Consider the following 22,516-nt stretch of genomic DNA (forward strand, 5'->3'; position numbering starts at 1 on the left):
TGATCTGTATTTCATAACTCTCATAATCAGCACTAGATCTGTATTTCTTAACTAACATCAGCACTTTATCTGTATTTCATAACTCTCATATCAGCACTTGATCTGTATCTCTTTTAATGTGGATGCTTGATTTGTATATGTTTACACTTACATCATGATAACAGGGACAGTTTTATGTTGATAGGATGTATTTTATCAGCAGCAGGAACATTAGTATCAACAGAGTGGCACTACAAGTGTTGCTTTCAGTTTAATAACAGAATAAGGCCACTGAATTAAGTCAGAGGGGAACCAAGGCAGACATTTACTTCAAAAGAAGAGCACAAAGGCAGCTTAGTTTCTGTTAAGGTTTCTCAAACAAAATTTCTTTCACCCTGATACACTGGGCTCTAGCCTAAGCAGTTCTTTGTGTAATGATGCCTTTTATCATAATATTATTACTAATCATAATTTAGTATTTCTTACATACATAACATGGCACATTCTGTAAAATTTGAACCCTGGGTATCAGGCATTCATAGAGCACTGATAGTGTGACCTTAAAGGTTGCAATATCGATAAAGATATATATGTTATTCTGAGTAAATACATGTATAATGCTATACTACTGATGTTTTGAAATAAAATTGTAAGTCCATGCATGTATATGCATCTTTGCTCTAGCATAATCTTTTCATTCTTAACATATAACCTTTTTATTATTCTGAAAATACCTTCTTAAAATAATCAACATTTAACCCTGAGGCTAATTCTGCAATACAAATTAGTCTAAATATATACGCAGATGTGCATAAATAGAATAGTGACACTCTAACCTGTTTTTGCTGTACATTTTTTACTGTTAATTTTTTAACATTTATGGTCAAACTGCTGCAGCAGCCACCTGTCTTAAAAGGCAACCATACCATTATTTGAAATCATTTAATTTGAAACGTGTCCTTTTTATCTCACATTGACAAAGTTGAAAGATGAAGGAAATGTTTTATTTAACGATGCACTCAACACATTTTATTTATGGTTATATGGCATCAGACATATGGTTAAGGACCACACAGATATTGAAGGAGGAAACCCGCTGTCGCCACTTCATGAGCTACTCTTTTTGATTGGCAGCAAGGGATTTTTTATATGCACCATCCCATAGACAGGATAGCACATACCACGGTCTTTGATGTACCAGTCGTGGTGCACTGGCTGGAGCGAGAAATAGGCAAATAACACTTTTTCAACAATATAGCAACAAAATCAAATTTTGCATTTGGCTCCAGTGTTAATATTTTGCAATTTGCTCCATTTTTCATAAACTATAAGTCCTATATCGATAATACTTGGTTTGTTGTTGTATCTATGAATGTTCATCATAGTGCTTGTGAAACATTTAAAACATTTATAGAATTTTGCTTTTACTTTGTAAAATTTACTTCATTGTTTAAATGAATTTGTTTTTAAGAATTAGAATATTCCTGAATGTTAGTCACTTAGTATTTCTTTTATTTATCCATCAAATCAGTTTATGATAATAGTGAAATATTTAATTCTACTGAATTCTTCTTTATTTAAAAGTGCATTTTTGTTTTAGCTAAAGAAGGCCCTATGTTAATATACCTTGATTCATTTTTACTATACCCATCCCCCTATCACCATTACTTCAGGCTAGGTATGGTCATGCAGGGCTTCTCGAATTTTTATAAAATCCACTATCCATGGGATAGCCCTACTTTACTTTAAGTTAATACTGTTTTATTAAATAATAGTAATAATCAGATATGTTGCCTAAAGATGGAGATAGAGCTTAAAAACACTAATATTGGGGGCTTGGTGTGGGGGAAGGGCATTCATATTTTCAAAATAGACAACTGCAACATTTGACAAAAACAAAATTCACTAGTGAAACATTTAATTCTACTGAATTCTTGTTAATTCAATTAAAAGTGCATTTTTGTTTTAGCTAAAGAAGGCCCTATGTTGATACACCTTGATTAATTTTTACTGCCCCCATCCCCCCACCACCATTACTTTAGGCTAGGTATGGCCATGAGAGGTATTAACGTTGTAAAGTGAATGTAATATTTTTCCAAATGGTCCAGTTTTGAAACCATGCAACAACTGACAGCAAATGAGGGTTTTATCACCTATGTTTCTAGACTCCGATAATCGGCACCATTCACCACCATTACTTAAAAGCTATGTCATTTTTTATTCCCAATTTTGGAGTAAAAAGTTCCCAATCAATGTAAATAATTTTCATTTTTTATTATTATATAAAGGCATATTTTGAAAGCAATACATAAGACTAGATATTAATTTGAATAAATACAAGTATATGTATAGTATTAGTCTTTTCGATTCAAACAAGGCTTACTAAGATATTTTTTTAATGGAACTGAAAATTCCCTAAATTTTGTAAAACAACGCTAAAATTCCCAAAGTCAAAGCCATGGGTGTCAAGTCAAATTTTAGAAATAAAACCCTGCAAATAGAAACCTCTTTTTCAAAATATATTTAAAGTATTACAGGGGCATTAATTACAGTTATGTTAAAACAAATACAGATAAAAATTGAAATGTAAGAGTTCTGTTATTTTCAGTTTAAATTTAGTCTAATATTTTCTTTTACTGTATAATAATAAATTTCATATGTAACATTTAGTGCCAGACTGAAAATAACTGAGTCTGTTATAGTGCATTTTTCACTTTTAATCTGTGGGTTTTGAGACCTTAAGATTCTCAGACAGTCTGTATTTACCCTTGTGCTGCTTCACAATACATTATTAATAAGCCACTGAGTAAACTCTTTCTAATCAAGCAGTCCTATTGAGAGAAAAGTACATCTGTGTTCATAAGTTGAATCCCTGTGGTACACTCGTATATCAAAGATTGTTCCGTGTGCTGTACAGTCGGTGGTAAAAGTAGATGCATGTACTTATAAAATATCCACTGCAGCTAATTGGAAGGAACAATCTATATTTATAGATGTCAGTTTTTATTATTAATTTAGACCTTGGTTTTATTAATGAAATCTCACAACCATATTCATTCATTTCAACTTATTTTTGGCATGCTGTCCTGGGCACACACTAGCTGGGCTTTCTGTCCAGAACAGTGGGTTAGTTGTTAGTTGGTTAGTGAGAGAGAAGAGGGTGTAGTGGTCTTATTTATACCTACCCTCTGGGTGGGAGCCAGTACCGGGCTGTGAATCTAGTACCTACCAGCCTTATGTCCAGTGGCTTCACCACGACACCACCGAGGCCGGTCTTATAGCCATAAATATACTAGTAGGTTATTTCTTTATCACTGGATTACGTCCTGACACCAAATAGTTATAGCCATAAATATACTAGTAGGTTATTTCTTTATCACTGGATTACGTCCTGACACCAAATAGTTATAGCCATAAATATACTAGTAGGTTATTTCTTTATCACTGGATTACGTCCTGACACCAAATAGTTATAGCCATAAATATACTAGTAGGTTATTTCTTTATCACTGGATTACGTCCTGACACCAAATAGTTATAGCCATAAATATACTAGTAGGTTATTTCTTTATCACTGGATTACGTCCTGACACCAAATAGTTATAGCCATAAATATACTAGTAGGTTATTTCTTTATCACTGGATTACGTCCTGACACCAAATAGTTATAGCCATAAATATACTAGTAGGTTATTTCTTTATCACTGGATTACGTCCTGACACCAAATAGTTATAGCCATAAATATACTAGTAGGTTATTTCTTTATCACTGGATTACGTCCTGACACCAAATAGTTATAGCCATAAATATACTAGTAGGTTATTTCTTTATCACTGGATTACGTCCTGACACCAAATAGTTATAGCCATAAATATACTAGTAGGTTATTTCTTTATCACTGGATTACGTCCTGACACCAAATAGTTATAGCCATAAATATACTAGTAGGTTATTTCTTTATCACTGGATTACGTCCTGACACCAAATAGTTATAGCCATAAATATACTAGTAGGTTATTTCTTTATCACTGGATTACGTCCTGACACCAAATAGTTATAGCCATAAATATACTAGTAGGTTATTTCTTTATCACTGGATTACGTCCTGACACCAAATAGTTATAGCCATAAATATACTAGTAGGTTATTTCTTTATCACTGGATTACGTCCTGACACCAAATAGTTATAGCCATAAATATACTAGTAGGTTATTTCTTTATCACTGGATTACGTCCTGACACCAAATAGTTATAGCCATAAATATACTAGTAGGTTATTTCTTTATCACTGGATTACGTCCTGACACCAAATAGTTATAGCCATAAATATACTAGTAGGTTATTTCTTTATCACTGGATTACGTCCTGACACCAAATAGTTATAGCCATAAATATACTAGTAGGTTATTTCTTTATCACTGGATTACGTCCTGACACCAAATAGTTATAGCCATAAATATACTAGTAGGTTATTTCTTTATCACTGGATTACGTCCTGACACCAAATAGTTATAGCCATAAATATACTAGTAGGTTATTTCTTTATCACTGGATTACGTCCTGACACCAAATAGTTATAGCCATAAATATACTAGTAGGTTATTTCTTTATCACTGGATTACGTCCTGACACCAAATAGTTATAGCCATAAATATACTAGTAGGTTATTTCTTTATCACTGGATTACGTCCTGACACCAAATAGTTATAGCCATAAATATACTAGTAGGTTATTTCTTTATCACTGGATTACGTCCTGACACCAAATAGTTATAGCCATAAATATACTAGTAGGTTATTTCTTTATCACTGGATTACGTCCTGACACCAAATAGTTATAGCCATAAATATACTAGTAGGTTATTTCTTTATCACTGGATTACGTCCTGACACCAAATAGTTATAGCCATAAATATACTAGTAGGTTATTTCTTTATCACTGGATTACGTCCTGACACCAAATAGTTATAGCCATAAATATACTAGTAGGTTATTTCTTTATCACTGGATTACGTCCTGACACCAAATAGTTATAGCCATAAATATACTAGTAGGTTATTTCTTTATCACTGGATTACGTCCTGACACCAAATAGTTATAGCCATAAATATACTAGTAGGTTATTTCTTTATCACTGGATTACGTCCTGACACCAAATAGTTATAGCCATAAATATACTAGTAGGTTATTTCTTTATCACTGGATTACGTCCTGACACCAAATAGTTATAGCCATAAATATACTAGTAGGTTATTTCTTTATCACTGGATTACGTCCTGCCACCAAATAGTTATAGCCATAAATATACTAGTAGGTTATTTCTTTATCACTGGATTACGTCCTGACACCAAATAGTTGTAGCTTAAAATGTGCTGAGAAAAGGAAAAGGCTGGTTGTTTAATGACACCTCAACACATCGGTGGGTGTGGGATCGATCCCCGTCGGTGGGCCCATTGGGCTATTTCTCATTCCTGCCAGTGCACCATGACTGGTATATCAAAGGCTGTGGCTACCCTGTCTGTGGGATGGTGCATATAAAAGATCCCTTGCTGCTTATCGAAAAGAGTAGCCCATGAAGTGGTGACAGTGGGTTTCCTCTCTCAATATCTGTGTGGTCCTTAACCTTCTGTCTGACGCCATATAACTGTAAATAAAATGTGTTGAGTGCATCGTTAAATAAACCATTTCCTTTCTTCCTCAGCACATGTTTAAACTATGACTGTTTTGGGGCGGGATGTAACCCAGTAGTAAAGTGCTTGCCTGATGTACTTTCAGTCTAGGAAAGATCCCTGTTGGTGGACTCATTGGACTATTTCTTATTCCAACCAGTACTCCACAACAGGTGTAACAAAGGCCGTGGTATGTACTATCCTGTCTGTGGGATGGTACATATAAAACATCCTTTGCTTCTAATAGAAAAGAATAATCTGTGGTGTTCATTATCTGTGTGGTCCTTAACAATTTGTCCGACAGTATATATACATGTGTAAGTCTGTTGAGTGTATCATTAAAAAAAGGTTTCTTTCATTACCTTTCTTAGTATATAGTTGTTATGATACTTGGTCTAGAAAGTGAGAAAGACAACTTACTGACACCAAATGAGTTGCTCTTATTAAATATTAACCTTAGAAATACCAATCATGGGGAACTGGTTGAGATGATGGGAAAAACACAGGTACACACACAGCAGAGGATTGATGCTACAAAACCAATTTCTCTGTGACAGTTAATGTCCCACTCCCCGTTCCTTTTCTTTTCATTTCTAATTACAATTTTACTGAAATTCACACATGTTTGTTATTTTCATTTGTTTTTCTTCAACATTTTCCCAAACCAAAGCATGAAACACAAAAAAACTGAGTATAAAAACCACCAGAAGAAAGAGTTAAACTGTGTTAATACTTAAACATCCCATCAGAATACGAAAGCAATGACATTTCTGTTAGAGATTTATGTCTTGTGTCATTCAGTGAAAGATCTCCTTCCACTGAGTCCCTTTTATCGCTGACCACATGTCTGTAACCAAAGCACGGTGGCAGACTTCCATTTGATGAGAACATGTCCGTAGAAAACATTAGGCTTTGTTTTTGACACATCTGAATTGAGCGATCTTTAAAGTTATTGATCATCGCCCTCTGTTCTTCATGCCAATATTGGTGGATCAAAGGGGCAATCCCAGATTTCCAGGGAGGATACAATTCCTGACACGAAGGACCAAAATATCCTTCATTGGAGTGCTGTGTCCAAACACTTACTCCCAGTTTCCTTAATTCAATAATGGAAGAGGGATAAAACAGCTTAGGACAGTTTTTACATAAACTGGTTTTTCTTTGTATGTGTTAGTGTCATCTTAGGCTTCAATGAAATTTGTTTTTGTAAGTAGGATGGGGGATGCTTAAGGATTTAAAACAATTTCTTCATTAAATTTAATTTTGCAATAAGTGTCGATAAGTATTTTTGTCTAAATTTGATGCTTACTTTTTATATTGACTTTTTCTGACCTTTGAACTTGCCCATAAGTTGATTAACTAATGCCAAGAAAAAGACTATTGCTCTTCAGGAAAGAATTTGATTTTGTACCAATATTGACATTTAGGGCGTGCATGCAATGCATAATGCTAGTTAAGAAAATCACCCTTTCCAGCCATCCTACTATCAAAACATCTGAATGTCATCAACAATGATGAAAGTCTGAATGAAGTATTTGCATACTAGCATTTGAAGGCATGATTGTAAAAACAATAATGACATTTTGCGCAGTATCATTTGAAATAAATTGGAGTTTAAAGTTTTGACTACCCTAGCTTTGTTAAAGTCTATAAATGCTTGATATTATAGCTTTAAAGAGACTGTCCTGAGTTTGCAGCCATGTTTCTGACTAACAAAATCTTTTTGACAACAAGAATTATGTATTAAATACATTGTCTTGTTAAGTATACCAGTGTCTGTATATGTAGTGTATTTGTTGTTGTGTACTAATGTTTGTGACAGTCATTTTTCAGTTTACTTCACAATACATATATTTTTGTACATAAAAAAGTACTGGGAGATAAAATCCAGTTTGTGCTACTACAAACATTAGGACAACAACAAATAACTTGTTTATACAAACACCATTATTCTAAACATGAAAATATTTAATATGTTATTTTTTGTTATCAAAAAGACTCAGAAACATCTTAGTGTTTTCCCTAGCTTGTTTTAGCATGGTGCAGCACCATGCTAAAGTAGTCTAGCACCATCTTGCCTTAATCAGTGTCATGCTGTCCTGAGATTAAACAATCCTTTTTTAATAATTCATTCTAAAATTGCCTTTATAAAACACTCAAAAGATTTATTATAAATTAGTAAACTATCCCTGTTACAAATATATATTGCCATTGATTTATTAAAGCAAGCACATTAATAACATTTATTTTTATTACTATAAAATTTTTTTGTCTTTAATGAAAACAACCAAGTGCTCTGAAAATGGCGAAAATTCCCCCAAAATGTTTTGTCTGCCATGCTGTGCAAATTTCTAGGGAAAACACTAATGATGGAGTGTAAAACCAAAAACCACCAACAAACATTAAACACTATCTGCAGAGAAATCTCTCAAGACCGGACCCTCTGTAAACTGGTTCTATCAAAACCTGATGTTTTACAGAGTCCCTTTTTCAAAACCAGGACAGAACTTTATCTCTGTAAACCGGATCCCTCTTAAAACTGGACATTTGTCTTGGTCCAAGGGTGTCCGGTTTAGAGGGGTTTCACTGTATTTGTTTAATAAAGCCAATTGCTATGTGCGTTTCAGGAAGAACTGTGGTCTAGAGAAGTTTGTTCCCCACAGTCTGCTGGAGAACATGAAGGGCAAGGAGCTGCGCAAGATGCTCGGGCAGTACATGAAGATGAACCAGAACCTGACTGCCCCCGGACAGAAGCAGCTCTCTGCCCTGCAGGCCAAGCTGCACTACATGAAGATAGTCAGCGAGCTGAAGACGTTCGGTAGTCGAGTCTTCATGGTCACACTCCTGGTGAGTAAGATAGTCATTGAGCTGAAGATGTTCGGTAGTCAAGTCTTCATGGTCACACTCCTGGTGAGTAAGATAGTCAGCAAGCTGAAGATGTTCGGTAGTCGAGTCTTCATGGTCACACTCCTGGTGAGTAAGATAGTCAGCAAGCTGAAGATGTTCGGTAGTCGAGTCTTCATGGTCACACTCCTGGTGAGTAAGATAGTCAGCAAGCTGAAGATGTTCGGTAGTCCAGTCTTCATGGTCACACTCCTGGTGAGTAAGATAGTCAGCAAGCTGAAGATGTTCGGTAGTCAAGTCTTCATGGTCACACTCCTGGTGAGTAAGATAGTCAGCAAGCTGAAGATTCTCGGTAGTCGAGTCTTCATGGTCACACTCCTGATGAGTAAGATAGTCAGCAAGCTGAAGATGTTCGGTAGTCGAGTCTTCATGGTCACACTCCTGGTGAGTAAGATAGTCATTGAGCTGAAGATGTTCGGTAGTCAAGTCTTCATGGTCTCACTCCTGGTAGCATAGTCAGCGAGCTGAAGACGTTTGGTAGTCGAGTCTTCATGGTCACACTCCTGGTGAGTAAGATAGTCATTGAGCTGAAGATGTTCGGTAGTCGAGTCTTCATGGTCACACTCCTGGTGAGTAAGATAGTCAGCAAGCTGAAGATGTTCGGTAGTCGAGTCTTCATGGTGTCACTCCTGGTGAGTAAGATAGTTGGACAGCTGAAGACGTTCGGCAGTCCAGTCCATAGTGTGTGCTGTCTTGTCTGTTGGATGGTGCATATAAAAGATCCCTAGCTACTAATGGAAAAAAATGTAGTATGTTTTCTCTCTAAGACTATATGTTTTCAAATAATGTTTGACATCCAATAGTCAATGATTAATAAATCAATGTGCTCTTGTGGTGTCATTAAACAACAGACTTTAACTTTCTCTTTCTTTCTTTCCTTTCCTTTCCTTTCCAGTGCTGTCCCATTTGTGTAGATATTTTATACAAATGGTGCAAATATCTATTACACATGACTTTGAAGTATATGTCATTGATATTTCCAGCTTTGCAGCACTTTATTTCACTGGTTACTTTGCTAATATACTCCCATCACAAATGAGTGATTACAGGATTTTTAGACATAGATTTTTTTCTTTGGTCTTACTCACTGGCATTAAGAAAGCACTCTAGTGTTTATCTTCTTCTATTTGGAATGCCAATAGGATCAGGAAATCAGTTGTTTATTTGGGACCCCCAAACCCTTTGAACTTTAAACTGACAGTTTAATATTTGGCCATTTTAAAAGCAATCCACACATTAACACCACATTAAAATGCTTTTTGTATTTGAAAACATTTGCACTTTGATGATGAAAACCGGCCTCGGTGGAGTCGTGGTTAAACCATCGGTCTACAGGCTGGTAGGTACTGGGTTCAGATCCCAGTCGAGGCATGAGTGAGTGCTCCGCAAGGCTTAATGGGTAGGTGTAAACCACTTACACCTACCAGTGATCCATAACTGGTTCAACAAAGGCCATGGTTTATGCTATCCTGCCTGTGGGAAGCACAAATAAAAGATCCCTGCTGCCTGTTGTAAAAGAGTAGCCTATGTGGCAACAGCAGGTTTCCTTTAAAAACCAGTGTCAGAATGACCATATATTTGACGTCCAATAGCTGATGATAAGATAAAAAAATCAATGTGCTCTAGTGGTGTCGTTAAATAAAACAAACTTTTTTTTTTTATGGTGAAAAGTCCAAAGATCTCTATAACTATTACAAGCTGAACTTAAATTGTAACAGTTTTCTTCAGAATCATTATAGTGCCATATTATTTATAACAAGTACAAACCAACATCAATAAATTGAAAAGATGTATGAAACCAATATATTAACCTTTTTGAAAATTTAAAGATTAGTTATTAAATACTTAATGAAAATAATCTATTTTGAAACATTTATGGTTGTCATGATCTTGAAAAAGTCCTTATCTAATATGAGAATCTGAATTGCTTTGGTTATAATCCATAATCTTTTTAGATACAAACATTGATCTGTACACATATGGCTTGCAAGTATGAATGTCGGTACTATTATATAGTGTGGTGTAAGGGATGTTCCAGAAATACTCACATGAGAGAAGGTAAAGGTGATTAGTGTTATGAGAGACAGCGTTTCCCTGACTTCCCTGTATGAATGTCGGTATTATTAATAGTGTTGTGTAAGGGATGCTCCAGAAATACTCACATAAGAGAAGGTAAGGGTGATTATTGTTATGAGAGACAGCGTTTCCCTGTATGAATGTCAGTACTATTAATAGTGTTGTGTAAGGGATGCTCCAGAAATACTCACATAAGAGAAGGTAAGGGTGATTATTGTTATGAGAGACAGCGTTTCCCTGTATGAATGTCAGTACTATTAATAGTGTTGTGTAAGGGATGCTCCAGAAATACTCACATGAGAGAAGGTAAGGGTGAAGTGTTATGAGAGACAGCGTTTCCCTGTATGAATGTCAGTACTATTAATAGTGTTGTGTAAGGGATGCTCCAGAAATACTCACATGAGAGAAGGTAAGGGTGATTAGTGTTGTGAGAGACAGCGTTTTCCAGTAAACATTCACCATCAATAACACAATGGAACATTTTGTTCCTGATTTACTATGCACATTTCAGATGGTGTTACACAATTCAAATACATCAGACAGTAGTTGCTAATATATATTTTTTCTTGCAACTGTTGCTAACCAAAATTTTAACAACAAAATGTTCCCTGAACATATAACAAAATAATTTGACATTAATTGTACTAAAAAGATTTCCCATAGGTTTATAACCCATCAAATAACAAATTAGGTGCCTGCTATGATCGTTAATTTTAATTATCCTGTACTTTGTGTTTGTTTCAGGATAAGAAAACTGAAGCCATGGTTCTGGTTGGTCCTAAATCGGGAGTTAGTGTGGTGACTAACATCAAGTCATATACAGTAAGTATTGTCATTTATTTTAAAACATGATATAGAATGTTACATAATGAAAAATTAACTTGCATTTAAGTCATATCACCTACCAGGGTGTGGGATATTGCTTAGACATAGAGCATTTGCCTGAGGTGAGATGGGATACAGGATCAATCAGTCTTAATGCATTCCAATTTTTTTCCCATTCCAGCCAATGCCCTATGTTTGGTTCAGCAAAAGTCATGGTACCATATATACTGTCTTTGTATATGGGAAAGTACATATAAAATATCCCTTCCTGTTTTATTGATGAGAGTAACCTGTATGGTGGCAGTGGGTTTTCTCCTTTTCTCTCCATTGACCAAATATCGAAATAACCAATATGTTTTGACACTAAATTTAATAGCCCTAGTTTAAAATGTACTAAGGTATCATTAAAGAAATAATCCTTCCTTTCTTAACGAGAACTTACGTTTGAAGTTATTCCAAAGCAGCTTAACTCTTCTTTTAAAGATTTATTTTCTTTTCATACATTAATAATAATTTACCAATCAGGGAGAGACCTTAATATAGGCATCGCCTGTTGGTCAATCCCAAACGTTAAACGTTAATAAATATTGTTTAAAAAAACAAAACTAAAAAAAAACACAATTTCACCATGTGCGTTAACCAGTCCATAATGTATGGTGGGAATGTTCTTTGTGAGAGTTCAGGTTAAGTATTTATGAAAATTATAGAAAATTAAAAAAATAACTTCATTTTAAGTCTCTTTTTGTGTTATTGTACTTCAAGCAGTGCCATGTTGTTGACAATTTCATTATAATGACATTTCCATATTATATTAAGAAACTAATACAGCAATGCTAAAACATATTTATGTTGGATTTTGATGTACCATATTACATGTATCTCTGTTTATTGCAGTTAACCCAACTGACAGATTTTGAACACATAGAAGCCATCAAGGTGACCAAGGAAGGAGAGAATATGCATAGAGTTGATATGAAGGTCAAGGGTCAACATGAGGTCAGTTACATGATTGTTATATTCATTTCAACCTATTTACATATGTCTCTAATAACATGACATTCACAAAATTTAACAAACGGCTTCATTTTATAACTAAGGTTGAACACATAACTTACAAAGCATTAATCGATAGAATAGGAGTTTATACATATATATTTTTAAAATAAACATGAAAAACAACACCTGGTTTTCAAAGTGATGTATTACCAATCGATGGCATAACATAGAGGATCACTCATTTACTATAGTGGCATTTTTAATTAGGATTCTAAAATAAGTGAAATCAAATATTGATGTCAGTTTATTCATGCATACCTGATATTTGGTATTCCTTTGGTTTGGCTTACGAAATACAATGAAACTCCTCTAAACCAGATGCCCATGGGACCATGCCAGTAAAAAGGCTGGGTTTTAGGGATATTCTGTTTACAGAGTTCAGTTATTCACTGATATTTAAAAAGTGACCATGAAAAACATCTAGTTTTGAGGGAATTCCAGTTTACACAGTTTTGATGGGTCTCACATATATAATATATAACAATTTTGGAAACACTTGATTACTAGAGTATAAAATGTTATTTTACCAATCAATTTAGTAGTGAATATTTTTATAAGATATTTTCTCCACTTGAGCTACTTTGATCAGGAATGTTATTTCATTTGACCTTGATTTTCATGCTTATGTCCCATTAAAGTTTAAGCACATTGGCCTGGGCATGATATCTGAGTTGTCCATCTAGGACAGGAGTTCATGATTAGTGGTTAGTGAGAGAGAAGTCAATGGAGTGACTCTGGGTAGAAGATGGTACTGCAATGCAAGCCCAGTACCTACCAGCCTTACGACCGATGGCTTAAATTACTATTAAATAAACACTATGTCAGCAATGCCAATTGAAGAATGTTTTTCCCAGACCTATTAATAGCATTATAATTGAGAATATGATTTAAAAATTTCTAATATTCTTGTAGGACATCTCTCTGGGCTTACTAACGGAAGATGCCCAGAACTTTGTGTGTATGTGTGAGGGCTATTACCACATCTTTGTGGACAGTGACAAACGCATCGTGGAGAGAACGCTCGGCAAATACACCTCTGATCCAGATGGTAACATATTACACACACTTATATATGTGTTCCCTGACACCCCATGGCTAGAATAGAGTCAAATGTAGATCAGTGGTAAAGCACGTGTTATATAAATCATTGAACACTTCTCATTTGTGTAATAATGTGGCAGTGTGGAATGTCAAGCAGTATATCTTGTCATTATATATATATATATATATATATATATATATTGTATAGGAATAGCACAATGAAACTTGTTGACTGTAGATGAATGTTAGAATCATCACCATAAAACAGGCTCATCGGTTTCAAAGAAGAGACGCATATAGCTGTAGAACATAGAGTTATTGTTTACATTGTTACGTACCGATATCTATTTCTATTGACAGTGCAGATTTTATTGATTTGTTTTTTAATGCTTACTGGTACTTTATGGTTTTGGCATGAAACCAAGTTTGTCAAGTTTATATCTATGGTAGGTAAAGTGTATACTGGCTAGAGATAACCCCACAATCCATTATCGACCACATCATGAATAATATTATATGTAATATCCAGGAAGTTATGGGTGTATATTGATCTCTTTTTTTATTGAAATTAATATGTGTTCTTTACTGTATTTCACAAGGTTAGAAGTTGAGCTTACATGTTAGTTCTGTGGCCATAACTTTTCTTCTGGCTGTATAATTAGAAGGTAAACTTGTTCAGAGTTGCTGGAAATGTTTTGAATACTGTAAACTGAGTTAATATTGCAACATAGTTATTTTGGTGAATAGGCACTTAATGCATGTTCAGCTTCATGATGTGTAAATTGCACAAACAATCCTTGATATCTGCCATGTATATCTGCAATGAAAAGAATGCATGCTTATAAATTTTGCTATGTAGCTGCAATATGAATTGCCGTAGGTCAAGGACTTTACTGATGATGTTTTTCAGCCACTGAATAAAATGTATTGCCATTGGTTGATGTGATAATTTTTGGTTTTTAATTTTGTTTTATTTGTTGCAAAAGTTGCTGAAGGCAGGCTCAAAATTGTCATAGATTCATAGATGAGCATTTTGCCAACTGCAAAAACATTTAAAAATTGCTGTAGGTAGTAAATTCTTTAGGTCGAGCCTCGTCACATTCTTATTTTTAATTGTACCTTTAAATTTTCACTTACATTAAAAAAAAACAGTCTCACACTGGATTACAAACCCATCCCATTTTCTTAGGGTACCTCATCTCCACCCCATACCATTCATAAAGGCTATGGTATCCACTACACGACATGACAGTTCATTATTTAGTCTTGTAAGTGGCACTCAAGAATTGTGGGCACCTGTGTTTATGTCCTTTCTGAAAGTTTTGGCAACTATTTTGTTTACCTTTTTACCAAGTGATCGATGAGAGATATTTACTCTTGTCCAACTTAAGGGCCAGGTACCAATATTGATAGGTGGGTGTAGTGGTTAACGTGTTTATGTCCACAGTTCAAAAACACTTGAGTCAACATTGGTCTTATCCATGTATGTCTTTCTTTAATAAGTTTAGTGGAGAGAAAGAGCTGCATGTTGCTTTGGCTTTTCTTTGTGTATGGTGTTAGCTAAGTCATGTTGTTGGTTATGCTCTTGATTCAGGTAATGGAAACTTTTTTTTTTCGTTTTGAAATTCTTTTCACTTATGTAATACAAAAAGGTTTTGTTGGCTATTCTCTTGACTCAGGTAATGGAAACATTGTGTTAAAGAGTTAATCTAATTGTTATTCATAAGCACAACCGGGGACCAAGTGTTTTGTTTGTGCAGTGACTACAGACTTTACGTAACTGTAGTTGGTGTATTTGTTCACCATCATAGAATGATGGTTTCCCTTGACCTTTGGCATGTTCTTACCTGCTGATATATGGCAAGATGTTTTCCTTTAGAGACGGAGAACAAAATGAGATACATTGTTGGAATATTGTTGTTGAGGTTAGACGGTATAACTGTATTTCTAACCTTGTAGCTGAATCTCACTAGGTAGGCTGTGGCATTTGTTACTTTACTCTCAATCAGTTTCATAGCACCTTACATTCGAGTTAAAAGAAGAAGCAGCAGTTTTGATGAATTTTAACTTTTGGATTTGTACACGTTTACTTGTTTCGTTCAGTTTCTTCACTAAACTTAATGATGCTAATTGTTTTCAGCATTGATTATCGAGTATGATAAACAATAAAAAAAAATTGTATATACATTTGTATACATGTATAGTCATTTAAACCAAAATAACAACACTGACTCAATGTCACTACATTATTGTATTTAATAGAGATATATGAAATCCACCACTATTTTACCAAATGCCCATTCGACTTTGCATTGTGCAGAGATACGGCCCAGGGCCCCGTTCCATGAAGCGATCTTAGCCCTAAGATTACCTTAAGTGCATAGCTACCCGATACACTTAAGTTGATCTTAGGGCTAAGATCACTTCATGGAACGGGGCCCTGACCATGTATTACGGTTTTGTCATTCAGATTTAACCTCATGTTGTATTTCTATGTGGACTGTTTCTTGGAAATGAATCATAATTATGATTTTTGTATTGTGAACAGTACCTCCATATGCGAGTAAGCACCGTGTGTTGGCCGCCCCGTGGACGTACCCCGACGACCTCGTGTCTGAGATAATAGAGCCTGACAGTGGAGAGGAGAACGGGCAGGTCTCCGAGGATGAGAAACTGATTGACCTGGCTCAGCCTCCGCCCACGTACATCGAAAACAAGGACTACCTAGTCGATGTGAAACACGATCTGTCAACAACACAACAAACAGTAAGAATATGTTGGATGAGTGTTTCTGTATTAGATTATGAATTCTTGCCCACTGGACAGGGTTATCCAGCTTTTTCACTGTGTTAGAAAAATCTGTCTGACCCTAGGGCTAGATAAATCTGTCCGACCCGAGGGCTAGACGATTTCTACATACGCGTGACCATAACGTCATAACTCATGTTTTACGATGGTTGACATCATAACTCATGGTTTTTAAAATTCTGTTTGTCATTTCATGTTGTATAATTGTTTTAAAAATATGTAAACAAATTAATATTTTCAACTTTATATTTATTAGTAAGTTGAACATTACATTTTTATGTCATTGCATAAGGTGGACTATATTTTTCCGCGTATGATTAAATGAGTTTGCAGGTGAAATGTATATGAATCGTTCTACAATAAATAGACCATAGCTTACAAAATTAATGTTTTTTTACTGTAATTAAATAGGCAAGAAAAATAATTGATCACCGTTGTGAGGTATAGATAAGGCAATTCCAACCTGAGGGACAAAATGTTTTTGTCCCTCGAGTTGGAATAGCCTTATCTATACCTCACAACAGTGATAGATTCTATTAATCTAGTGAAATTCAGTCTTCAACAACTCAAGAAGCCATAAGAAAACAGCTGGCATCTGTTATCCTATGAAATCTAGTGAAATTCATTCTTCAGCAAGCTAAGAAACGATTAGAACACAGCTGGCATGTGTTTCTGTATTGTCGTATATAAAATGTAATAAAATTAATTCTTTCAGGACAGTGGGTTAACAGTTAGTTGTTCATTTAGTGGTTAGTGAGAACAGTCAGTATAGCCATTAAACCTCACTCTTGGTGGAAGCCAGAACTGGCATATGAACCCATTACCTACCAGATTTAAATCCAATGAAGTAACCACTACACCACCAAAGGCAGTTTGGGAAAATAAAGCATAATATATTTTTGAAGAGAAATATTTATTATTTTCAAAAGTGTCAAATGTTTATATTTTGTATTCCATGATAATGCCATATGACTTCGTGGCCATGATATATTGTTGTGTAACTGTAAATAAATAAATATTCACCTCCTAGATATTGTCAGAAACCATCACAACTGAAATGAGTACAAAACTAATACAAATACATGGAGATCCAAACTAAAGTTATCCATAAATATGTCCATCCACTGATGTTAAGAAATTGCATATTCACCAAGTGATATGAATATCTTTATTAAGCCATTTCCATATTCTCTCTTTTAATTAAATTGAATGGGTTTTTTTTTCCAGGCCAATGAAGCCAGTGAAACAATCAGCCTCGTTAAACCCGTTGAAAATGGCCATTCGGAAGTTGCCTCCTCAAATCTTCCATTGCTAAATGGCAGCATTTATGAAGAGGAAGTGACATCATTTGGTGTGACAACATTAGCCCAGAAACATGAACCTGACAAAGATTCAAGTGTGTCAGGCAGTTCTGACGCCATAAGAAAGTCGTTTCGGACGTTACTGGATGTTTCTAGTCACAGTGGTTCGTTATATGTTACCAAACATCAAGACAAACCGACAGAACCGAGTCGGACGGACGAAGTGCCCTCAGACACTGACAGTGGGTCGGGTACAGACATTGAACGCAAGCCACTGCTGGCCCCGTCTGCTACCTTGGTGAACGGTGATTCTCACGCCAGTTATGACATTGAGAGCAGCGACACAGACAGCTGGGGTACGCCAAACAGTAGTCCGGCCAAAACAAGACTAGGCAAAGAAAGTTCAGGTACGATCACCAGTTTTTGTTACATGTTTTAATTCTGTGTGTTTTCTGTTTGTGTTTTAATTCTGTGTGTTTTCATTTTGTGTTTTCATTCTTTGATTTCATTCTGTGTTTTCATTCTGTGTATGTTTTCATTTTGTGTTTTCATTCTGGGTGTGTTTTCATTCTGTGTTCATAGCTACCTGATGCAATTACAGTGATCTTTGTGCTGATATTGCTCCATAAAACAGGGTCCAGAAAACTAATAACAAGATTTGTTGGGGTTGTTTTTTTACAGGATTTCAGAGTTTTGGACTACACAGTCCCGACTTCAGTGGCTCCTCGTCTGATCTGCAGCACATAGCAGAGAGCTTTGGTCTGCACAGTCCAGATGAAATCCCACCAGACCTGTGCATGTCCCTCACAAATCCAACACAGCTCAACACGAAAGGGATTTACCTCGACCCAGATATTATTGGTAAAGTGTTTAGTATTACTGCATGAACAGAATACTGAGATCCGTATGTTACTAGTGAAATATTCTGTAAATAGTATAGCTAAATTCAGATATTATTGGTAAGGTATTTAGTATTGCTGTATCAACAAAATACTGAAATCTGTACGTTACTAGGGAAGTATTCTATAAATAATATACCTAAATTCAGATATTGATGACAAAGTATTTATCACTCTGCAAATAATGACCTTGGTCCAGATACTGGTATTATTGGTTAAATATTTAGTATCGTTTTATAAACAATAAACTAAGAACCAGGTATTATTAGTAAAGTATATTTATATTATTCTATACATAGCCAGAGCACAGATGAGCAAAACGTCACCCTTAGCATTTGACAAGTCACAGTATAAATTTTACTGTTCAAATAATTTGTAATGTTGCAAAGACACAAACTTCATATAATATATATTTTCATTATTTAAAAAAAAACAATGTGCTGAATTTACAAAGCCTGTTTGGACGTATATTTATGTAACTAAGTACATGCACAATGCTTAAACACCTATGTTTAAGAAAAACAGGCCCCATAAATTCGACCCAACATGTTTTTAAGGTGTAGAAATTAAATGAATTAAGTTTAAGTTTATATAAGTGTATCGAGTATTACATTAAAATTTATCCTTTTTTAGGCTATCACATGTGCAGTGACATTGATTTTTAATCAAGGGAGCTGTCATTGATGTTTATATAAATTGACATGTTTCTCCATTTTATTTCAGATTTAACCTTGTATCCACCGCCAATGACCCCAGATGACGGCAAAATGATTGACTTCACGGACATTTCCAATGTCTCCCCTCCTACCTTCACCTCACCACCCCCCCACAGTTCACCCTTCAAATCTACCTCACTTAGTGGTAGTCCTGTACATAGTAAAATAGGTAATAGTATTACTGATATTGTAACTCTTATCTTACACAAAAAAATATGTAATTGTAACATGATGAAGCATGTTCTTTTTGTACTGGTAGGTGTGGCAAATAAATGATTAAAACATTTTTTTTACGTTTGAAGAAGAATAATTGAAAAATATATCTTTAATAAAAAGAATCATGAAGCAATGTTAAATTTCTAAACAGTAGTTGATTAATAATTTTAAAAAACACACATCTGAATAGCATACTATAATTAAATGTCTTTTTTGCATGTTGTTAAATGTCTAGAATGACAGTTCAAAAAAAGAAGATTATTAATTACTTGAAAGTTAGTTTAAAAAAATAATGTGTTGTTATTGTTGTTTTGGAAAGTGGTATTCCTTTGTACTTTCCCCCTTTGTGAAGCATGCATATATTTTGCTAGTAATAAGTAAGAGTAGCCTGTTTGGCAACCACAGGTTCTCTTGTGTTTGACATCAGATGTGTTCAGGGATGTATTAGATGCTGAACAGACAATGTGCTGAGGTGTCATAAAAACAAACATTCCTTTTATTTTCCTCAGTAATAATTTTTTCAATACTTTTATTTCAGTGCCAGTTAAGCCTGCACTTCATGGTAGTCCAGTAAATGCAAGACAGCTTCTGAGATCTTCCAACACCATGACGCCCAGTCTAAGACATAGTGGTGGAGATCCTAGTGTTGTTCATTCTGGCATGCCACACTCCAAGTCACAGACTGTTGTCGATGCAGCACAGTTCCGACCATCCCATGATGCCTTGGCTGAGTCTGCCAGTGTAGAGCATTGCCCAGACTTCTTTGACAACGACATTGATGAACTCATTGCCAGGTTTGTTGTACCGCCGCCACCACCGTCAAACTCTACAGCACATGGTATGGAGGATGACGGGGAATCCACTAGAAAACTGTTTCAGAACCTGGAAGATGAATTCACAGCTCTCATAATACCTCCGCCTCCAGATAGTGAATCTCCCACCGAAGACGATATTAGAGTTGTTCTCCCTGTCCATAACGATACCGTTGTGAATGACCATAAGGACAAGGATGTTTCGCAAATCAAAACCAAGAAATTCCGCCATAAACGATCTGCATCCGTTGATATTAATTCGTTACGGTTAGCGAAGGAGCTTGTGAATGGTGACCACACCGGTTCGCTAGACTCTAAACAGAGAGGTGGTGGGGAACAGGTCATTCAGAGACAGTTCGATCCTCCGAATTCCCTCTGCCGTCTGCAGTCAGATCCAGGCAGACCAGAACAGTCGGGACTTCCGGCAGAATCTCCCGCCACGGTGTCCGAGAGGCTGAACAGTCTGCTTCGATCATTACCAAACTTCTGCTCCATGGCCGAGGTGGTGAAAGAACCCTTTGTGAGGACGGGCTCCCTCCGACTGAAATCAGCATCATCATCGAAAGATGTTGTCGCGGGATCTAGTCCTTCTGCTGCTGTGCCTGTTGATGTCGTCAGTGGCTTCTGTTCATTGAGGGCTCGGCCGAGCAAGCGAAGTAGTAGTTTTGAGAGATTCAATACGGGTGACTTGAATAGTGATATTGTAGCAAGCAATCAAAAAGACATACCCCGGGCTCAGTCCTTTGACAGTGTGCAGCAGTCATCGGATCAGTCGGAAATGAAGGAAATCACACATGCGGATAGCTTCGCGTCGCTGAAGGAGAAGCTGAGAGAATACCGAGACTTGTTGTTAAGTAGGTCAAACAGTGTTAGGAGATCTAGGCTGGGCAGTCCCAGTTCTAGCAACACGGAGGCTCAGCAAAACGATGGGTCCTTGCATCGGCGAAATTCGTTTTCGGATCTTTTAGAAAAGTTCAGGACACGTCATTCTAATGATAGGAAAAAGTCAGAAAATTTTGAAAAATTAAAAGACATGTTTTCAGAAAATGGTGCACAGTCGGGTGAAGGGTCCAAAGGTGATAAGAAAACATTCCTGATGTACAATTCATTACAAGTGCCAAGAACAACACTTAGACCTTCGTCACAACAGGTAAATATAGTCAAAACTTTTCTTCTTATATTAGAAGGTCTATTTTGAGGGTTAATAAATAAGTAATTATATATTTTGTACATAAAATATATTTTAGATCAGTTGTTAAAGACACTGAGCTTAGTTATTAGCCAGTGTAAAATATGTTCTGTTATTACAGCGTTTTCATTGTTAAATTACACACTGCTTACAAACTAAGTTATTACAGCGTTTTCAGTGTTAAATTACACACTGCTTACAAAGTAAGTTATTACAGCGTTTTCAGTGTTAAATTACACACTGCTTACAAAGTAAGTTATTACAGCGTTTTCAGTGTTAAATTACACACTGCTTACAAACTAAGTTATTACAGCGTTTTCATTGTTAAATTACACACTGCTTACAAACTAAGTTATTACAGCGTTTTCAGTGTTAAATTACACACTGCTTACAAACTAAGTTATTACAGCGTTTTCAGTGTTAAATTACACACTGCTTACAAACTAAGTTATTACAGCGTTTTCAGTGTTAAATTACCACTGCTTACAAATTAAGTTATTACAGCTTTTTCAGTGTTAAATTACACACTGCTTACAAACTAAGTTATTACAGCGTTTTCAGTGTTAAATTACACACTGCTTACAAACTAAGTTATTACAGCGTTTTCAGTGTTAAATTACACACTGCTTACAAACTAAGTTATTACAGCGTTTTCAGTGTTAAATTACACACTGCTTACAAACTAAGTTATTACAGCGTTTTCATTGTTAAATTACACACTGCTTACAAACTAAGTTATTACAGCGTTTTCAGTGTTAAATTACACACTGCTTACAAACTAAGTTATTACAGCGTTTTCAGTGTTAAATTACACACTGCTTACAAACTAAGTTATTACAGCGTTTTCAGTGTTAAATTACCACTGCTTACAAATTAAGTTATTACAGCGTTTTCAGTGTTAAATTACACACTGCTTACAAACTAAGTTATTACAGCGTTTTCAGTGTTAAATTACACACTGCTTACAAACTAAGTTATTACAGCGTTTTCAGTGTTAAATTACACACTGCTTACAAACTAAGTTA

At 35.5% G+C, this 22,516-nt stretch overlaps 1 protein-coding gene across 2 annotated transcripts in view; it reads left to right on the top strand.

Moving 5' to 3' along the window:
- Positions 1-22,516, top strand: part of LOC121374154 — a 251,009-nt gene that overhangs the window by 196,491 nt on the left and 32,002 nt on the right. For both annotated transcript variants that reach the window (XM_041501121.1, XM_041501122.1), the window contains exons 12-20: positions 8,276-8,495; positions 11,373-11,450; positions 12,348-12,449; positions 13,422-13,557; positions 16,099-16,316; positions 17,586-18,066; positions 18,341-18,520; positions 19,282-19,443; positions 20,029-21,452. In XM_041501121.1, the coding sequence (XP_041357055.1) occupies positions 8,276-8,495; positions 11,373-11,450; positions 12,348-12,449; positions 13,422-13,557; positions 16,099-16,316; positions 17,586-18,066; positions 18,341-18,520; positions 19,282-19,443; positions 20,029-21,452 (3,001 nt within the window). The remainder of the gene's footprint in view (positions 1-8,275; positions 8,496-11,372; positions 11,451-12,347; positions 12,450-13,421; positions 13,558-16,098; positions 16,317-17,585; positions 18,067-18,340; positions 18,521-19,281; positions 19,444-20,028; positions 21,453-22,516) is intronic.

The sequence above is a fragment of the Gigantopelta aegis genome, chromosome 6, assembly GCF_016097555.1.
Source record: "Gigantopelta aegis isolate Gae_Host chromosome 6, Gae_host_genome, whole genome shotgun sequence".
Taxonomy (NCBI): Eukaryota; Metazoa; Mollusca; class Gastropoda; order Neomphalida; family Peltospiridae; genus Gigantopelta; species Gigantopelta aegis.